The sequence below is a fragment of the Akebia trifoliata genome, chromosome 16 (assembly GCF_017979445.1).
Source record: "Akebia trifoliata isolate Shusen 1 chromosome 16, ASM1797944v1, whole genome shotgun sequence".
Classification (NCBI taxonomy): Eukaryota; Viridiplantae; Streptophyta; class Magnoliopsida; order Ranunculales; family Lardizabalaceae; genus Akebia; species Akebia trifoliata.
Window position 1 is genome coordinate 25,723,975 of NC_141390.1, and position 17,038 is coordinate 25,741,012.

Here is a 17,038-nt window from a genome sequence, read left to right on the forward strand (position 1 = left end):
TTAATAGAAAATCTTGAATTTCATGGTTAAGATCGAAGTGAGAGATTCAATGGCTAAAAACACCAATAATGCTTGTTTTAAGGTGTGTTTTCTTATTAAGGACCACACCCAACCGACATAAAGTGCTCTCATAGCAATCCAAGTGGTCAATTTTGAAGTTGGGGTTATTGGAACCCAATGATCCTGGGTCCACTGAATCATTCTTTTCCTTGGTTAAGGCCTTAAGTGCTTTAAATAAGGGACACCGCAGTCCTTAAGCGAGTGACGGGAGTGTATATGATGCGGACGTGAGTGGAGTAAAAGAAATGCTGCAACGCTAGGCCCACAATCTTTCGCTTCAGGATTAAGATTTGATGCTGAAAGCAGTGGGCCCAATGACAGCAGTACTACGTGGTGACGTACGAACGGACATGATGTCCATCATCTCCTCTTCCCTCACCAAGAAAATGACATTCAAGTCACGTCGGTCTTACCCTGGTTTTAAAACTCGGTATTTTATCGCGTCTCGTCTCGGCTGAACACCGAGTAGACTCGTCCGAATCATCTCGTTTTTAATAAAATAAATCATCTAATATTATATATATATATATATAGATTCGATTTCTTAAAATTGGTTATTTTTATCATAAATCACAGACTTGCTCGACTCAACCGAGTTTTATTGACTCAGACAATTTTTCAAGATATTGGACGAGTCACATCAGATCTTGAACTGGTCAATGTGAAAGATAACCGACTAATCATCTTAATCGATGACCATATCATCATATTTCATTTTATTTTCAAAGATCTTTTTTTATTTGGCCATCTCAAACTCATTGATCCATCAATTATGTCACGTGCTTGTCATGAGGTGATTCCGTGCAAGTCAAATAAATTGGATATAACATCAAAAACCAATTGTCACTGTTCGATCCTGATCGATGATCAAGAGTGGAGCCCACAACTTTATTGATGATGGGTATCTATTGCATGATCAATATTGATTGAGACTCCTTTGACCATTTAATGCAGAATTTTCCGGATTATTTCTACTTCCCTATACCATTTGTGTTTTTTGAGATGGATTTTAGCTTTTTAGTCCATCAAAAAGTGTTACGAACCTCGAGATTGTTTTTGGAATGCGTTTTAGCTTTTGAATTCTATAAAAAGCAAGAAGTCAAAAATAGAATAGAAGTCGAAGAAGCCCTTGTGGAGGATAAAAAATTGTAGGTAGGACCAAAATGTCTCCATTGATTATCTATTAATTTGATAATTTTACTTATTTTTTATTTTATTCTTATTTTCAATTTTTTTTTTTTTTTTTTTTGCATTTTTACCAGACAAGTGAAATTAGTGATTAGATGTTAGTAGGTGAAGGCGATCATGAATCGAAGCAGTAGTACCAACACTCATAAACAAGTTGGTACCTTCTCCCCTCATCTCACGTGTTTTTTTTATTATTTTGTTCGATGTACAATTTTGACATTGTAAATCTTCGTTTGTTTGTTATTAAAAAGCATTTTGGCCTCTCCCGACTAGGGAGGAACTAAGTAAGGAGACAGTGCCCCCACAAAACTTTGACTGGGTCTTCTCTCATAGATTAATTAAAAATGATTTAAATACCAATTTCTTCAACTTCTAACAAAAAAGGGTGGCGTTTGGAGGCCCTGGAGAGAATCAAAGATTATGCCAAACATTTTTTCAATGTATGGATTAGAGGTTTCAGAATGAGCTGATTTTTTGTGAGGAAGATCTCTACGATGAGAAGATCTACCTCACCAAAAATCAGCTCATTCCAAAATTTCTAACCTCATCAAAAGTGGTTTATAAAAATCGGACGATCCACGATTCTTCAACTTGTAAATTAGGGTTAAAGTTTCGGAATAAGGTGGTTTTTGGTTTAGATGATCTCTTCACCATAGAGATCATCCTCACAAAAAATCAACCCATTTTGAAACTTCTAACTCCTATTTAAAAAATGTTTGGCTCTCTTTAGGGTCTTTGAATGCTTCCCAACAAAAAAACCTCTAAATTTTTCCTCAAAACTATCTATCTTCAAGTGTACCATTAACTATAGTTTGCCCCCACTACAAAAAAAATCTTGGCTCCTCCCTTGCACACGGTCGAATGAAACTAGAATTTCATTTCAACAAAACATACAAAACCAGTTTCGATTTCCTATTGGCTATGAAAAACTAAAAACATCATAAAACGTAACCTAAAAAAGATTTTTTTACCATCATTTTTCATATAATAACCAAACGACCCGTCACTCATGATCTATTCGATCAATAAGGTTTTGTATATGCTATTTTTCCTCACCTTCGATCATTATCGTTGATCCATGTTGTCTATGATTCAAGTAAGTTGTAGCTTTGTTTTATTTGGTTAGAAATCAACATCGACCAATATAAGTAATTATCGGTCTTTTCTAGCACAATTAACAAACAATTATTTACCTAAATGGGGTTCTCAACATTTCAGTGTAGATTCTCAATCACAAAAGGGACAACATCAAATTGATCCTATATTATTTATTAAAATCTCTTACAACTCTATAAAGGATATTAGGATCAAATAAATTATAATTCAACCATACAACTAAGTAAAAAAAATAAAAAATACTTTGATCGAAAGCAAAACTATCCAAACAAATCTCAGGTAAAAAACACAATTAGATATAGACGTTTAACCCTAAACCCTTAACCCCAAACGTGAAAATAACCCGAATCTTACATTGGACTGTCAAGTGGGATTGGGAAACCCATATGAGAGGGACAACTCATATTGACTTTTATACATGAAACTATCAATGGGATTGCAAAATCTTACATGAGAACAACAAATCAGTGGTAGAACCTTTTAAAACATGTAACATGATCTATATGCTGAGATTTTATGAATTAACAGTCAAAATTGTTCGCTTTTACCTTATCAATCTTTAATTGGGAAATATTGGCAAGCATTTGTGGTTGGGGTTAGATCAACGTTTAATTCTAGCCAATTCAGTTGTATTTAGGAGTGCAACTTGGTTCAGTTTGATTCTATAGGTTGATAATATTCTATAAATTGTAAGTAATATTTTTTAATTAAAAAATAAATATATAATAAACGTAAAATTTTATACAATAAATCACTAATTTATCCATTAAAAGTCGTTAGTTTATCCATAAAAGAATACTTATCTATGTCCTAACTCCTAAAATAATTCATAATATATATATATATATATATATGGGAAATGTTCAGCACCCTAAGTTTTACCACACACTTTAACAAACGTTTTTTGTCCTACATGGGTTAGAAGTTTTGGAATGAGTTGATTTTTGGTGAGGATGATCTCTATGATTAGAAGATCATCCTCCCCAAAAATCAGCCCATTCCGAAATGTTTAGCCCCATGTTTACACGTTGAAAAATCGTGGACCGTCCATTTTTTGTAAATCAATTTTGATGGGGTTAGAAGTTTTGGAATGAGCTGATTTTTGGTGAGGATGATCTCCTCACCATAGAGATCATCCTCACCAAAAATCAGCTCATTCTGAAACTTCTAACCCATGTAAGACAAAACGCGTTTGTTAAAGTGTGTGGTAAAACTAAGGGTGGCGAACGGGACCCTATATATATATATATTTATTGCATACGGGATCGGTTCTATATAAGCTTGATTCGAGAATTGAATCAAATTGATCAGTTCTCCATTTTCTTAACCTAGAACTAAATCGCAACTTGTTCCAAATCGAACCAAAGTACTCCAAAATTAATGTTTTGGTTTGATTCTCGGTTTGAACCAGACCAACTTGCACCCTAATTGTATTACACCAAGGGCTATCAATGGGCTGTGTTTGGGCACAATCTGGTCTGAATTCGAATAGTGCTATTAGACCCCTTTAGTTATCAAGTTTGTGTGGTCCCCATGACTTCAAACTCGTCCGTGACCGAGATGTATTGCTCCAATCGTCTCGGTATCACCCAGCAACGAGATGAATGGACAAGTCGATGTATCAGACGAGATTTAAAACCCACGTTCATTTTTCTCATTGTTTAATTCATCCAAGACAAATCGATCTTGTTCACGGACGAGACGAGACGTCAAAACGAGTTTTAAAACCATGATGGTCCCACCAAATAACTTATACTACAGTTTCGTTTGATAATATATCATAACTATAAATGAAATATAATGTCCAATCCCTATAAACATTATTAGAAACATTGATTTGGTCTTCTTAACCTAATTTACCCAATTATACCTTTAAGAGGAAAGGTACACCATATTAATGAAATATAAATTAAATCCAAATTTATTTTTTTTTAAAGCATTGCTTTAAGACTCAATCTTCTACTCTTTATCTTCAAAAAAGAGGGTGATAAAGCTCTATACAATGTTCCCATGGCCATGTTTCTTAACATGGAGGCATTTAGGCATCTTCACTTAAATAAAATAGAGAAATAAATAACTCTAAAACAGCTTTACCGGATTCGCTAATAAAGACATTCTACTAATATTTTTTTCATCTCCATTCACATATTAATAATGTTTGAGATATCCCCTAATTTTCAAACTGATAGCATGCCCCTTTCACCTTAATCTATATTTAAAAAAGTGATGAAAATCGACCATATTCCATCCTCTTCAACTTGTATATAGAAAATCCTGATTTTTTTCTTTCCAAAATCTACTATTTTCAACATCTTTTTTACCTTATTCATCGCTTCAACCTTCAAATACTCTCATATCTGTCTATCCCTAAAAATCGGGTTCGTTCCTGACTGGTGAATCACGAATTGCAAATCCGAATTCGAACCAAGCAAACCCACCCACGAATCAGGTAACATAGCTCTAAAATGTGTGAGAGGTAAACCCATTTTAAAATCGTAACAAATGAATTATTTATGATTATAGATTGGCTCAATCAGATCATCCACCCTAACATTGTTCTTTGATGTCTGTGTTTAATGGAACTAAATATTCATTTTTATTTAATTATTTGTGAGGAGAAAAGAGTCGTTGGCATCATTTATCAAAGCTTTATTTGTCAAAAATTTCGATATAGGTAAGAGAGCCACTAGGAATTGTAGCATAAGATAACTCTTAGTGGTACAAATGTTATTTGGGAAAATTACATAATAGACCCTGCAATGGGGACATCTTTTTAAATGCACCCTGAGTTTTAGGTCGGTATGATAACAACCCAAGTAGTAAAATATTTCTTTCAATATCAAATTCAAATCCACGAGATTGACAATTTAAATTGTAGAGGTCAACCATTCATATTGTCGATCTCAACAATTGGAATCACTAACCTTAATAATTCATATTTAAACATTGAAATCAACGATTGTAACATGTCAATCTCGACAACTTGAATCAATATTTCAATGAAAATTTATAATTATTTATCTCAACTGTTATAAAAATGGACTATCAAGTTACCATAGAAAAGTTAGGTGTTTTTTAAAAAGAAATCCCTCCATCAAGGTTCATTAAGTAATTCTCCCTATTCCAAACTAATAAAATAATTTAAAAAATGGGACAAAGTCAAGCGACCAAGCCTTATCATGAACAAAAGGAAAACAAGAGACCAACTTCAAGCCAATGCTTATTAAAGAAAAAATGGAATTTGTTCAGATCAACAATCACCCTTCACACTTCTCTTATTTGCAATTGTAGACTTCTCACTAGGGTTGCAACTTGGGTGGGTCAAAACCTGAACCTGTTGGGTTGAACCTGACCTTTACTCAGATCTGAGCACAGTTAGCTTGGGTTCAACCTCAGGTTCGGGTAACAAAAAAGTGGTTCAACCTCAGGTTCGGATAACAAAAAAGTGCGGGACTCAAATTGGGTTGGGTTTGGGCATAAGTATCGGACAACCTGATTTGCCCGAACTGAAAATTATTTGGTTATAATTTAAAAATATTTCTAATATCTTCATTTATTTCACATTCATAATTCATATTTCAATATGTACACTTTTATTTATCTATATATCTAAACTAATGTGTAAGAACTTTCATTACATAATTTCTTCATTATTAATGCTTTAGTTTATGTAATTTCATATTGTCGTACGATGGTTACATTACACCTTTAAATGGTTTTTTTTTTCGGTTGAAAATTGCGATTAACAATAAATAAATATGGTTACTTTAGTTCATCATCTTCTTTTTCTTTAAATTTGATTGTGTAATTGTATGTATAAAAAATTTTGAAAAACATTTTAGAACAAATAATTGTAAATTTTAAGTTCTTTTACATGCCAATTATCTTTGTGTAAGCCCCTTATCATTACTAACTTATCTAGAATTAATGAGGAATGAATTAACCTGACCAACCCGACTTGGGTTGGTTATGGGTTGAGCATTTCATGCCCGAGGTTGGGTTGGGCTCGGGTTAAACCCCAACCCGCCCGAGTTGCAGCCCTACACACAAAAACACACACACACACAGGTGTGCAACATAAACCAGTTTGCAATATTGAGATGTAGGAGATCTCTATAAGGAAATCTAAAGCTAAGGAAAAAAACAAACGACTTCACCTCATTTCCTGAATAAAGTTTTAGAAGTCCAATTCGATATAGATGGAAAAGACCATTACTATCAGTTCCATCTCTCTAAGGATTATCAATATTTGACATGGAGGGCAACAAATATATTCAATCCCAACCTATTAAATAACAACTCCACAAATTTACAACGCTTGTGTAGTTTACATACTCGAACCCAAACAAAAAACCAAAAAAAAAAGAAACTAAAATGAAAATTTGAGAGCTAGAAACCAAGACGAAATAAGAAATTGCAAACAAGACATCAGCCCAGGGACAATTTAGCGAGAGTTAGAGCCAATACCTTGACCCCATTTGCAATATCCTCAATAGATGCATATTCTTCAGGCTTATGACTATAACCTGCAAAACCCATGCATCATCATTTTAGTTTAGTAATATATCCATAATAAAGTTCCTACCAACCTTGCAAAACCCATGGCATAGTTCAATAGAGATCCATGGTTTGAAGTTTTGTACCGCTTCAAAATGTTGTCTAAGACATTTCGATTTCGGCTGAGACCAGAATGAACATTCAATGTTTTGATCGAAACTGTCTACATTTCTTTCCCGACCAAAACATTGCCTTGAGACAAGATTTTAAACCTTGGCTAGATCCATAACGAAGTTACAAGGAAGTCAATGTGCTTGTGTGCACATTTGTGGCCCCAATATACTTGTCCACAAGTCAGTTAACAAGGTACGGATGGCATCAGGAATGTGTGTGTTCATTGCTCACGACGTCATGGATTTCTTTTCTAAACATGCGAGCAGAGTTTTGGTATGCTTAAGTAGGTCGTATCTATGGATAGACAAAACAGAGGATGTACACAAATGTGTGCAAATTATTAATCAGAAGGGGGAAACTAAGAACTAAGCCTCATAGACCAAAATCAGGTCCACAAACGAAGTACCGTGCAAAGAGGACACAAGCAGAGACCACATTATATGGGTCCCACCGTAATGGTGAATAATGCCAAAAATTGACCCAATTAAAAAAGAATCAGTATTCAGAGCAGTTTCTCGTTCCTATAGAATAGGAACGGTGTCTATGTGGTACGTTTTAGTAGGAGTTTATAAAACACATTGGACGCCTAACCAAGTCGTTTTCTACACTGCACGCAGCTCGATGTATTTAATCTCCAACCAAATTGTTCTATGTAAACACTGTATGTGGTTATAAGAACGGGATACCGCTTTGGATTGCGACTCATTAAAAAATGTTTCTCTGTAAGGCCTACATAATGAATTCGTAAAAGATTATGCGTGTGTTTTTTTTTCACAGCTTCATAGGAGATTTCGGAAAAAGGCCCTACCATTACATGAGCATCATATGGATTTGTATCATTGTATCTACAGTCTACACCTTATCCCAAATTACTGGGATTGGCCATAAGGTGTAAACATGCAATCACAGGAAGCAATCTCCACTATCCCCCCTCTTTTTTCTTCTTTTTTTCACTTAGATACCAAAAGAAAAAGGAAAAAAGTGGTATTTCATGTAATAGAATTGCAGATTGAAGGAAGTCATTGAAGTTAATCTCATCCCTGTCAATATCATACTACCAATCCGTAAAGCATATAATGAATGGAGAAGGCTAAGGTGGGTGCAAACCTTTGTAACATGGAATGAAGATCATACCCATTGGTGATACTCTGCAAAGATGCATCATTGCACAATTAGTAGCAGTAATTGATAACCAAAACCCAAGGCATTATCTTCTTATTTTCTTGCAAAATCAAGGTTCCAAGTGTGTCTAAGTAGATAAAAGCGCTTGGTATGCATTCAAAGCTTACACATCAGATAAGTAAAATTGGAGACTAGGAATCTAGAATATAGTTGAACAAACCAAGGTGCAAGTCTCTTAAGGGAGTTTAGCAATTATAGGTAACAAAGGTCAAATAATTTTCCTTGTTTTCTTTTATTTTTTTAATTTTGATTACCTGGCCATGAATAGTGAATCATGGTATGCTCGGCTGATCATCAACTTGTGGGTGAGGTTCAGCTCTTGTGAAGCAACTTCCATTGCCTTAATAATCGATTCATCTGATAGTGCTGGTGGATCCTGATTGACTATTTTAAATTCCGATAAATTGACTTTCCGGTTCTTAGCTACTGTAACTGCAGATTGATAAATTTTCTCAATTACATTGTTCCTTCGCTTCTCATCTATGTCTCGTGTGTCTGCCAAATGGAGTAAAACATATTGGTCATTAGATACGTTACAAACAATATATTTGACATTAACTACATGTCTAAACCATCCCCTCAGAAAGGATAGCTCGTCAATATTGATACATGGCAACCTATAATTGATTCAACAAATAGGACGTGATCTGGACCATAAAGCATTACAAAGCTATTATCCTGGGAAAGTAACACATCTTGGAAAATATTCATCAAGGACAAAAATGGTACCAATTTCTAGGTGTGATTTGCTGGGGATGCTATTGATTGCTCCTGGATGCAGATCCAAAATGCCTAGCAGAAACATGAATAAGTTATTAGAAAATAATTAAAAAACATTCAACAAAGTGTCACATAATTTCTATACAGGCCAAAAATTTGGCAGACGGTTTAAGGACAACTACTAATATGATTAATTAGTAGAGATTAAAAAAAAAAAGTAGCATTTAAAACAAAGAAGGGATATACTAGACGGAATCAGGTCTGTCAATAAACAAAGTACACTTGCTTACAAAAGACATTCATAAGTCAAAAGCAAGACCTAGAAATTTAATATACTTTCAAAGGCAAAAAAGTAACAGCTTACCTACAGTACCAACAGTGTCAATTGATCCAGATTCTAACACATGTTTCTCAACAGTAAGAGCTAACTCTGCAGCTGCCAATCCTGCATCATTTCTGCTCATAGTTGTGCAATAGAAGGACCGTGAATCACTTTTACATGAATTAACAAAATAAACAGACAAAAAGTAAAGAAAAACTATTCCCGATGTTGTCAATTAAGGACAACTAATAATAGATAAATCTAGGAGACCAAGGTCCTCTCATAAACAGAGTCAGGGAAACAAATACATAATTAATGCTGAAAAAAGACTTAAATCCTTAAGACACACAAATAAATGGAGGCAAAGAAAAGCTTTGAATATAATATAGATTTCATTATCCACTTAACCTAAAACCATCTCCCCTACCCTCCTCTAAGTCTTGAATGGTATCGACTCTTGAACCTTTTTTTGCGATTGTTTAACTTTTGAACTTGATTGGTCATCTTAACGCCCTGCTGGGCTAACCTTGAGTCTTAATAAAAGGACCTTCATCACCAACAACGGAGCCCTATGCCAAAATTTTGAGGCCGGCTAAACGAACCTTGTTCCTCCATGGCTCCACCCAATTTTGTATTAGCAAGGTAAACCGGTCTGCAACTATGTATCCCCGACAATTACCTCTTTTTTTTGGCAAAAGTAATAACCGAGAATTCATAATTGCACCCATGGGAATTATCTCGATTAATTACGGGTGCAATCTCTTACTTTGATCAGTTATGCATACTGTGTTTTATACTGTGTTATGGAAGTTAAGAACATATCCATTACCTATATGGCATTAGAACAGCTCCTGCGTGGCCTCCATTACCTTCAAAATCTACCTTAATACTTGCAGGTGCAGCAATAGCAGTTACAATACCAATAGAAATACCTGGGTACCAATTAACTACAGTTAACAAACATTTAAAATGCAAACTGGGGACAGCTGTATTTATGGGTTTTCAAAGAAGCCAACCTTCTTCTTCAAGAATGGGGCCTTGCTCGATATGCAATTCCAGAAAAGCAGCATAGCTTCCTTTCTTTAGAAACACATTGGATAAGTCCTCTTGATCTTTTGCATAACCAGCAGATCTTGCAGCATCAAAAAATGATACATTTTGACCATCGAATGTCTTCTTGAGAGCTTCTGCGAGTGGCTCACTCCCCGCTAATAAGCGGCTGCACATTTGAAACAACAGATGAGGTGCCTTACACTAAGGCCCTGCTTGGATAAAAAGTAGAAAGTAGTTAGAAGGAAAGTAACCTTTTTTCAAATTTTTTTTTTTTTATTAATTAAATTTTATTAGAAGGAAAGTAGCTTTTGAAAAGTAGAAAGTAATTCCCTTTTGCTTTTTAAAAAGTTAGGTTTTTTACTTTTTAAAAGTAATTTTCTAAAATGAATCTAAACTTACTTTTTAACTTTCAAAAGTAAAAAAACAAAAAATTACTTTTTGAAGTGTATCCAAACAGGCTCTAAACATTAGAAGTATTAACACCCCAAGCTCCTTTGCAAAACACTTGCAATGGACATATTTAAGAGGTTCTAGTAGAACTATCACAGGTTCAGAGCTACTAGAGTAATTCAAGGGATGATAGATACAATTGTAAAATAAATAACAAAATAACACACATATTGCAACCCCTAACGTCATAAATAAATCTAGGACCTTGCCTTCCCAAGCAGCTGATCCCAAAACGTGTAGGCTCCTCCGATGTGAACAAGATCACCTCTAATGGTCTTTTAGGCTTGAAGCCAGACCTGAGAAATTCAATGAGAAGAATATAAACAATAGTTAAGAGTTACATAGTGCTTTGGAATGCATTATATAAAGGAGAGATTTACATTTATTAAAAGAGAAGGAACATTTACATTCGACTCAGGAAACATTATTGTATTGGAACTAAGCATTCCAAAGCCTCCTTGGCTCAAATACTTGACAAATTCAATATTAACAACTTAACAATACCAATTTATTAAGGTCATAAAGGCCAATTTTCTATCCCCAAATCTCCATTTTTCACGTTATAGAACTGGGTTTCCATCATTCAGGCAAATCACAAACCTTCTCAGCACATTAATTGCCTCTATTGCACCCAAAACACCAACAACTCCATCATATTTTCCAGAGTATGGAATAGCATCGATGTGGGAACCAGTTGCAACTGCTGTGAGCTCTGGATTATACCCATCCCTGCATAGAAGATAAACATCAGCCCAACAGGTATGACCAAAGGAAAGATATACTTAAAAAGGAAGAAATAATGTTAAAATCTTATTCCAAAACTTGAATAGGAAAAGCTTAGAATAAGTGGAAAAAATCACTTGCAGTCGATCACAAGATTTTTCAGAAACTAGAAGCAAATTCCCTCAATGGGTAAGAAACGGGTAAAAGAACATCAATAGAAACATTTGAAAAAAGCATAATGCCCCATTCTATCAATTATTTTTCAATCTTCTGCCAGCAACATAAAACTTTAGCACATTCAAAAAACTATTTTCTCTAAGTCACTTGGTTGTTTTTAAGGGGGAAAACAAGAACTTTGGTCTTGAAGAATCGCAATTCCAGTATGGCCTGACAAAACATAATTAATTCTACCCTCAAAGTTCTAGAAAATGCAAGTAATACTCGAGGAGCATGAATTACAAATAGAGAAACAGTCAAAATTAAGTTTGACTGCATCCCCTTCAAAGGGCACAAATGCACAATGAATGAAGGGAGGTCCAAGAAATCGAACTCTAGTCACTTATGATATCATTGCCACTAGACTTAGACCCCCAGCTCAGTTGGTTGGAAAATTGCAATGCAAGTTTGAGGTTGTGGATCAAGTCCAGCTTACCTATAAAAAAAAGATTCCCTTGCAACTAATACCATTGGAAATATTACATAGTAAGACAAGGTCTTGTTAACAATGATGCTATGACTAGAGAAATTGTTTCCAAGGATCCCTCCATTCCCTTCTAGTTTTTTCCCAAATGCTCCAAAAAATAACATACAAGGAACTCTTCCAAATAACACAACTATCATACAAAAAAAATTCCCTTTAGTTTTATTTGTACATGTCAATCGCATAATAGTTCATAAGTGCTCTTCCACTCAAACCACCTAACATTAACTTCATGGGTTACATCCTCTTCAATCTCTCAAACTTAGCGCATAATTGAACCTAAATTAGGGGTGTAATGGATAAGTTGAAAATCCAAATCCGATTTGAATTCGTATTTGAAAAATTGGATATATCTGAAAATTTCGGATTCGGATATTGACATATTGAATCTGATAATATTCGATCCGAAATAACATTAATATTATATTATTTACATTTGTTATAAATTATATATATAAGTTAAAATCCCTTTTCTTCATCAATACGTTTGCTGTCGAAAGCTGCGCCTATGCCCTGCCTAGGCCCCGCTTTGCCCGCCTTGACCATCCAAGCACCTAGGCCTTACCTACTTAAAGCGGGGTTTCAAAAACCTTAAAATGATAATTTTATGAAATAATTTTGTATAAATTGAGTTTTAAAGAGTATTTATGCAATTTTAAATATAAACGGTGTCTCAAATGTTTATCTAATTTGTGATGTGTCATAGATTAAAAAAACTAGTAGGTGGCATGTGCAAATGCGCATAAATTGGTAAAGGTTTTTGTTGCAATTTAAAGTATTAACTAAGGCTATTTTAAAGATAATATAATAAAATGACATTTCTATTATTTTAAAAAATTAAAAAACTAAAAAATGTGGTTATAGGGTTGTGGGATTGTAATTTTATTTATTTGATAAAAATAACTTAGATGTAAAGTTGGGGGCATTTTTTGTCTTACAAATTTTGGCATCAACAAACATCTTTACAGCCTTATCTTAGTATAACAATATAGATGAAGGGCATCAAATTACTTCAATATTTGTCGTTACATTGTTTGACGTATATGTTTGCTTAGTTGTTGGTAACTTAGTATTATCTTGGTAATGACATTTACATTATTTTCTGCACTTATTTGCATGGCCCTTACTACATATAAAAAATTGAAACATTAAAGTTTTTTGTCACTTAAGACACACATGGGCCTCACTTAGGCCCTGAGGGGGTCCATCTTCTCTACTCCCACTCAACACTCCATCTAGGGTTTGGGGATGAGAGCTACTATTTCGGTCATCTTCTTCGACGACTTCGGCCGGTCATTCTATTTCCAGGTAAGTTCTCTCTCTCTCTCTCTCTCTCTCTCTCTCTCCCCTAAGCGATTTCTTTGTTAATCTCGTCTCCAAGTTATCGGAAATGGCAGATGTGGTGCAGTAAAGGCTAGAGCTCATGGTAGATGAGCTAACAATGCTTTCTCCCTCATCTTTTTTTTTTAAATGCTTAAAAAGAATAATTTATTAACGGGGGCGGTCGACATGACCTAAAACCCCAAAGAAAGTACAAAGGAAGCAAAACTAGGTACAAAACAAAAACAATAAAAAACCAGCACAGTTACAAACCACCCGTAAGATTACAAACCCAATCCCACCTACCTAAGAGGTCTTCAAAATAAATCTCTCTCACTTCAATGAACACTGAGCTCCAACAAAACAAAAGGCCTAGAATGTCAATGATCACCTCATGGATATCATACTCCTTATTCTAAAAATTCCAACCATTTCTTTCACGCCACAAACCCCAGCAAATGGCAAAAAGAAAGACGGTCCATAACTTCCTCTTCCTCATCTTGAACCTTGCTCCAGATTCCATAAATCTCAAAATCTTATCTTATCTTGCCTTGAGAGGTTTGATGTTGAAGATGGGCTGATTTTGATGTTGAAAATTGAAAGGGTTGAAGATGAATTGTTTTGAGAAAAATCATGGGCTTTTTTTATACAAGATGAAGGCTAGGTTTTTCTTTTTTTTTAAATGCGTCTTGATTGAAGATGAATGATAGTTGGATTTGGAGGAATTTATTTTTTGATGAATGGGTCAGAGAAAAATGAAGTTTCTTGATACAAGATGAAGACTAGTTTTATTATTATTATTCAATAGTGCATCTTGATTGACGTTGAATGACTGCTTGGTTTTGGGAGAAAAATAGATTTTTTGTTTCTCTATAGGATATTCGAATCGGATATTATCTGATATCCGATAGGATAACCGGATTTGAATCTGAATAGTGCTTTAGAATAATTGACGGATTCGGATACTAGAAAAAAATCGGATTCGGGTACGAATACGAAGATAGCTGTATCCGAACTAATAGGTATCTGTTAATAGCCCTAACCTAAATAACAAAAGTGGACTCTTTGAGGTATAGCTAATTAAAGTATAAAAAATAAATCTTAAATGTCATATTGTGAAGCTATTGATAGGGGTAAAAATGCCATTATTATGCAAAAGAGCTAGTAATATAACAGCATTCTAGCTAGCTTTCTTTTGTAGTGAAGTAAACATATTTTTTTTATATCGGTAAAGTAGACATATTTTTATATCCTTGTAAGTTCTCATGTGTTTTTTTTGTTTTTTTTTTGTTTTTTTTTTTCAATTTGTTTAAGAGGATGGTAAAGACATATTATGATCTCTTCTTCATTTTTTAAAATACGTACAAAAGATATTCAATAAAAAGAGACTAAGGACCTATAATATAAAGTCACATTTTTCCTTTTTATTCCTTTTTTTGGCTCCTTTAGGAACCGTTGGGTTCTGTCCAATCCTAACTTACTCACCCAAGAAAAGGTCAAACTGTACCTACATCTAGGTTTCCAAATCTATTTTGTGCTACATTTGGTAATAAGGAAGTCAATAGATAAACACGACTTGTCATTGTAAAAAAAAATCCCTACTTATGTGTGCGTATGTAGGTATATGATAAAGACTCATGCGTGTGTGTGTGTGAGTGTGTGTATGGACTGAAACACTCACCATCGACCGAATATGTTTCCAACAGCATCTTCTCTAACAGCCAGACCAGAGAGTCCCATTAAATTTTTGACATACCTGCAATTAAAAATCTAAATGTACGTTATAACAAGACAACTAGAGAGAAGATTGGAAACAAGCATTGCACAATCAAATGCATGCAAATATATGTCCTTGGAGAATATTCAAATAAAATGAAGTGTTTGCATTACTCCACCCTGTGCATTTTCATCCCAGTAGACAAGCCTGATATATCCAGTGTTTGAAAACATTTGCTCGATTGGATTTTGACCGGGTTCTTGACAAATGCTTGGTTGATCTTTACAAGAACTAAACTAAACATACGAGTTTTTAAATTGATTGACCAAAAAAATAAGAAGAAGATATGGAGATTTATACAACCATGGAATTGAGTAGAAAATAAAAGTAGGTGAGATATTTCCTTATAACAGGCTGAAGAATTTAAGCTCTCTATCAAATTGCTTGATCTTTATAATTCAAAGATGCATCCCAATTGTGGAAAAGTCTATCACCTAATTGGCTAGCTATAAAATTACTTCCCCAAATAAACCTCTCCTGCAGTTTTGAACTAAAATGACATTTATTTTTATCAGTATTGTTCATGGAAAACTAGAGAAAGAAAGAGGCAGATAGCATAGAAGTAGGAAAACAAAAAACAGTACATCATCTCCACAGGAACCATCAATGAAATGCATGCTTCTTGAACCCGTTGGCTTCCCATTGAGTGTCCAACATGATTATGAGCCAATCCTTTTGCCACCCAAAGATGCTGGTCAATTACTCAAGCCCCTTTGATTACTATCACGGCAAATGAAGTTACGAGATCAAATAAGTCTGAAGCCACACCTGTCCTATGTTTGTAACATAGTCCATGAGCAAGTCCAACAACTTACCACATAGGTAACATAGATGCACGCTAAATTGTCTACAATCCATCAATCTACTCATTGATATATATACAAACAGTTGATAATTAGATCACTAATGGAAAAAAATTGGGTAGGGCCCTTTACACACCTCCGAGCCAATACATCTCTTTCGCTGTACAAAATCCTTGTTACCGATGGAGCGGGTGTATCCGAAAAAGTCGAAAGCTCGTCAATCTACAGAACAGAAATCACAAACCCACTTCAGGTATTTTTTTTGTAATAACTTTTTTAGATAATTATAATTATATTTCATGGTAATAACCAATTTAATATAATAATAAATAAATAAATGGGTAACCAGTTAGTTCATAAAATCTTTCAAACAACAATCCCAAAGAAAAATACAATTTGTCAAAAAAATCCACCTCAAAATAGACACCCATATCACACTGGGGCTCCAGATATTCCCTTTAAAAAAAAAAAAAAACTAACCCATTTAATAAAATCTTTAAAACTACAAACGCATAATTAAAATCGACTTAATCGATCTCCAAGTCAGAAATAGAAACCCAAATCACAGTGCTACTTCAGATATTGAATTTTAAGAACTATAAACCAAAAAATTAAAGTTGAATTATAGAAACCCATGCAACTAAATCTTCAAAGGAACATAAATGTGTAACGAAATCAGCAAGTAAGTTATATGTTTCATTCACCTGACGCTGTAAACTTTCAGTGTCGACTGATAAAGAAGATAGAGAGCTAGAAGTGCATAAATGGGGTTCATGATTTGGGTATCCTGAGAACTCCTCCATGGTTTTCTCTGTTGGGTCTTCATATTTGTGAGCCAATATTACAGAAAGAAAGGAGCAGAAGAAGATCAGAAGGAGAGTTACCACATGAGGGAATCTCCTAGTCATCTTTTTTTTTTTTTTTTTCTCTCGAGTTTGGAGGTTCTCCACCTT

General features: G+C 34.4%; 1 protein-coding gene across 1 annotated transcript; it reads right to left on the reverse strand.

Moving 5' to 3' along the window:
* Positions 1 to 6,496: 6,496 nt before the first annotated feature.
* Positions 6,497 to 17,038, reverse strand: UAH (ureidoglycolate amidohydrolase). The gene is made up of 12 exons (XM_086428104.1): positions 16,790 to 17,038; positions 16,222 to 16,307; positions 15,187 to 15,261; positions 11,363 to 11,491; positions 10,972 to 11,058; positions 10,276 to 10,478; positions 10,089 to 10,191; positions 9,302 to 9,393; positions 8,947 to 9,009; positions 8,472 to 8,712; positions 8,143 to 8,183; positions 6,497 to 6,890 (listed from the first exon to the last, which is right to left on the reverse strand). The coding sequence occupies exons 1-12, from the start codon at positions 16,991 to 16,993 to the stop codon at positions 6,793 to 6,795; spliced, it is 1,422 nt and encodes a 473-aa protein (XP_086284230.1). The 5' UTR covers positions 16,994 to 17,038; the 3' UTR covers positions 6,497 to 6,792.

Bases quoted from the DNA above. Each gene is read 5' to 3' on its own strand.
- UAH (XM_086428104.1), bottom strand. From the start codon at position 16,993: ATGACTAGGAGATTCCCTCATGTGGTAACTCTCCTTCTGATCTTCTTC. The intron at 9,010-9,301 runs GTAAGCTGTTAC...TGTTTCTGCTAG, and splicing joins TGACACTGTTGGTACTGTAG to GCATTTTGGATCTGCATCCA. The intron at 6,891-8,142 runs GTTTGCACCCAC...TGGGTTTTGCAG, and splicing joins CTTCATTCCATGTTACAAAG to GTTATAGTCATAAGCCTGAA.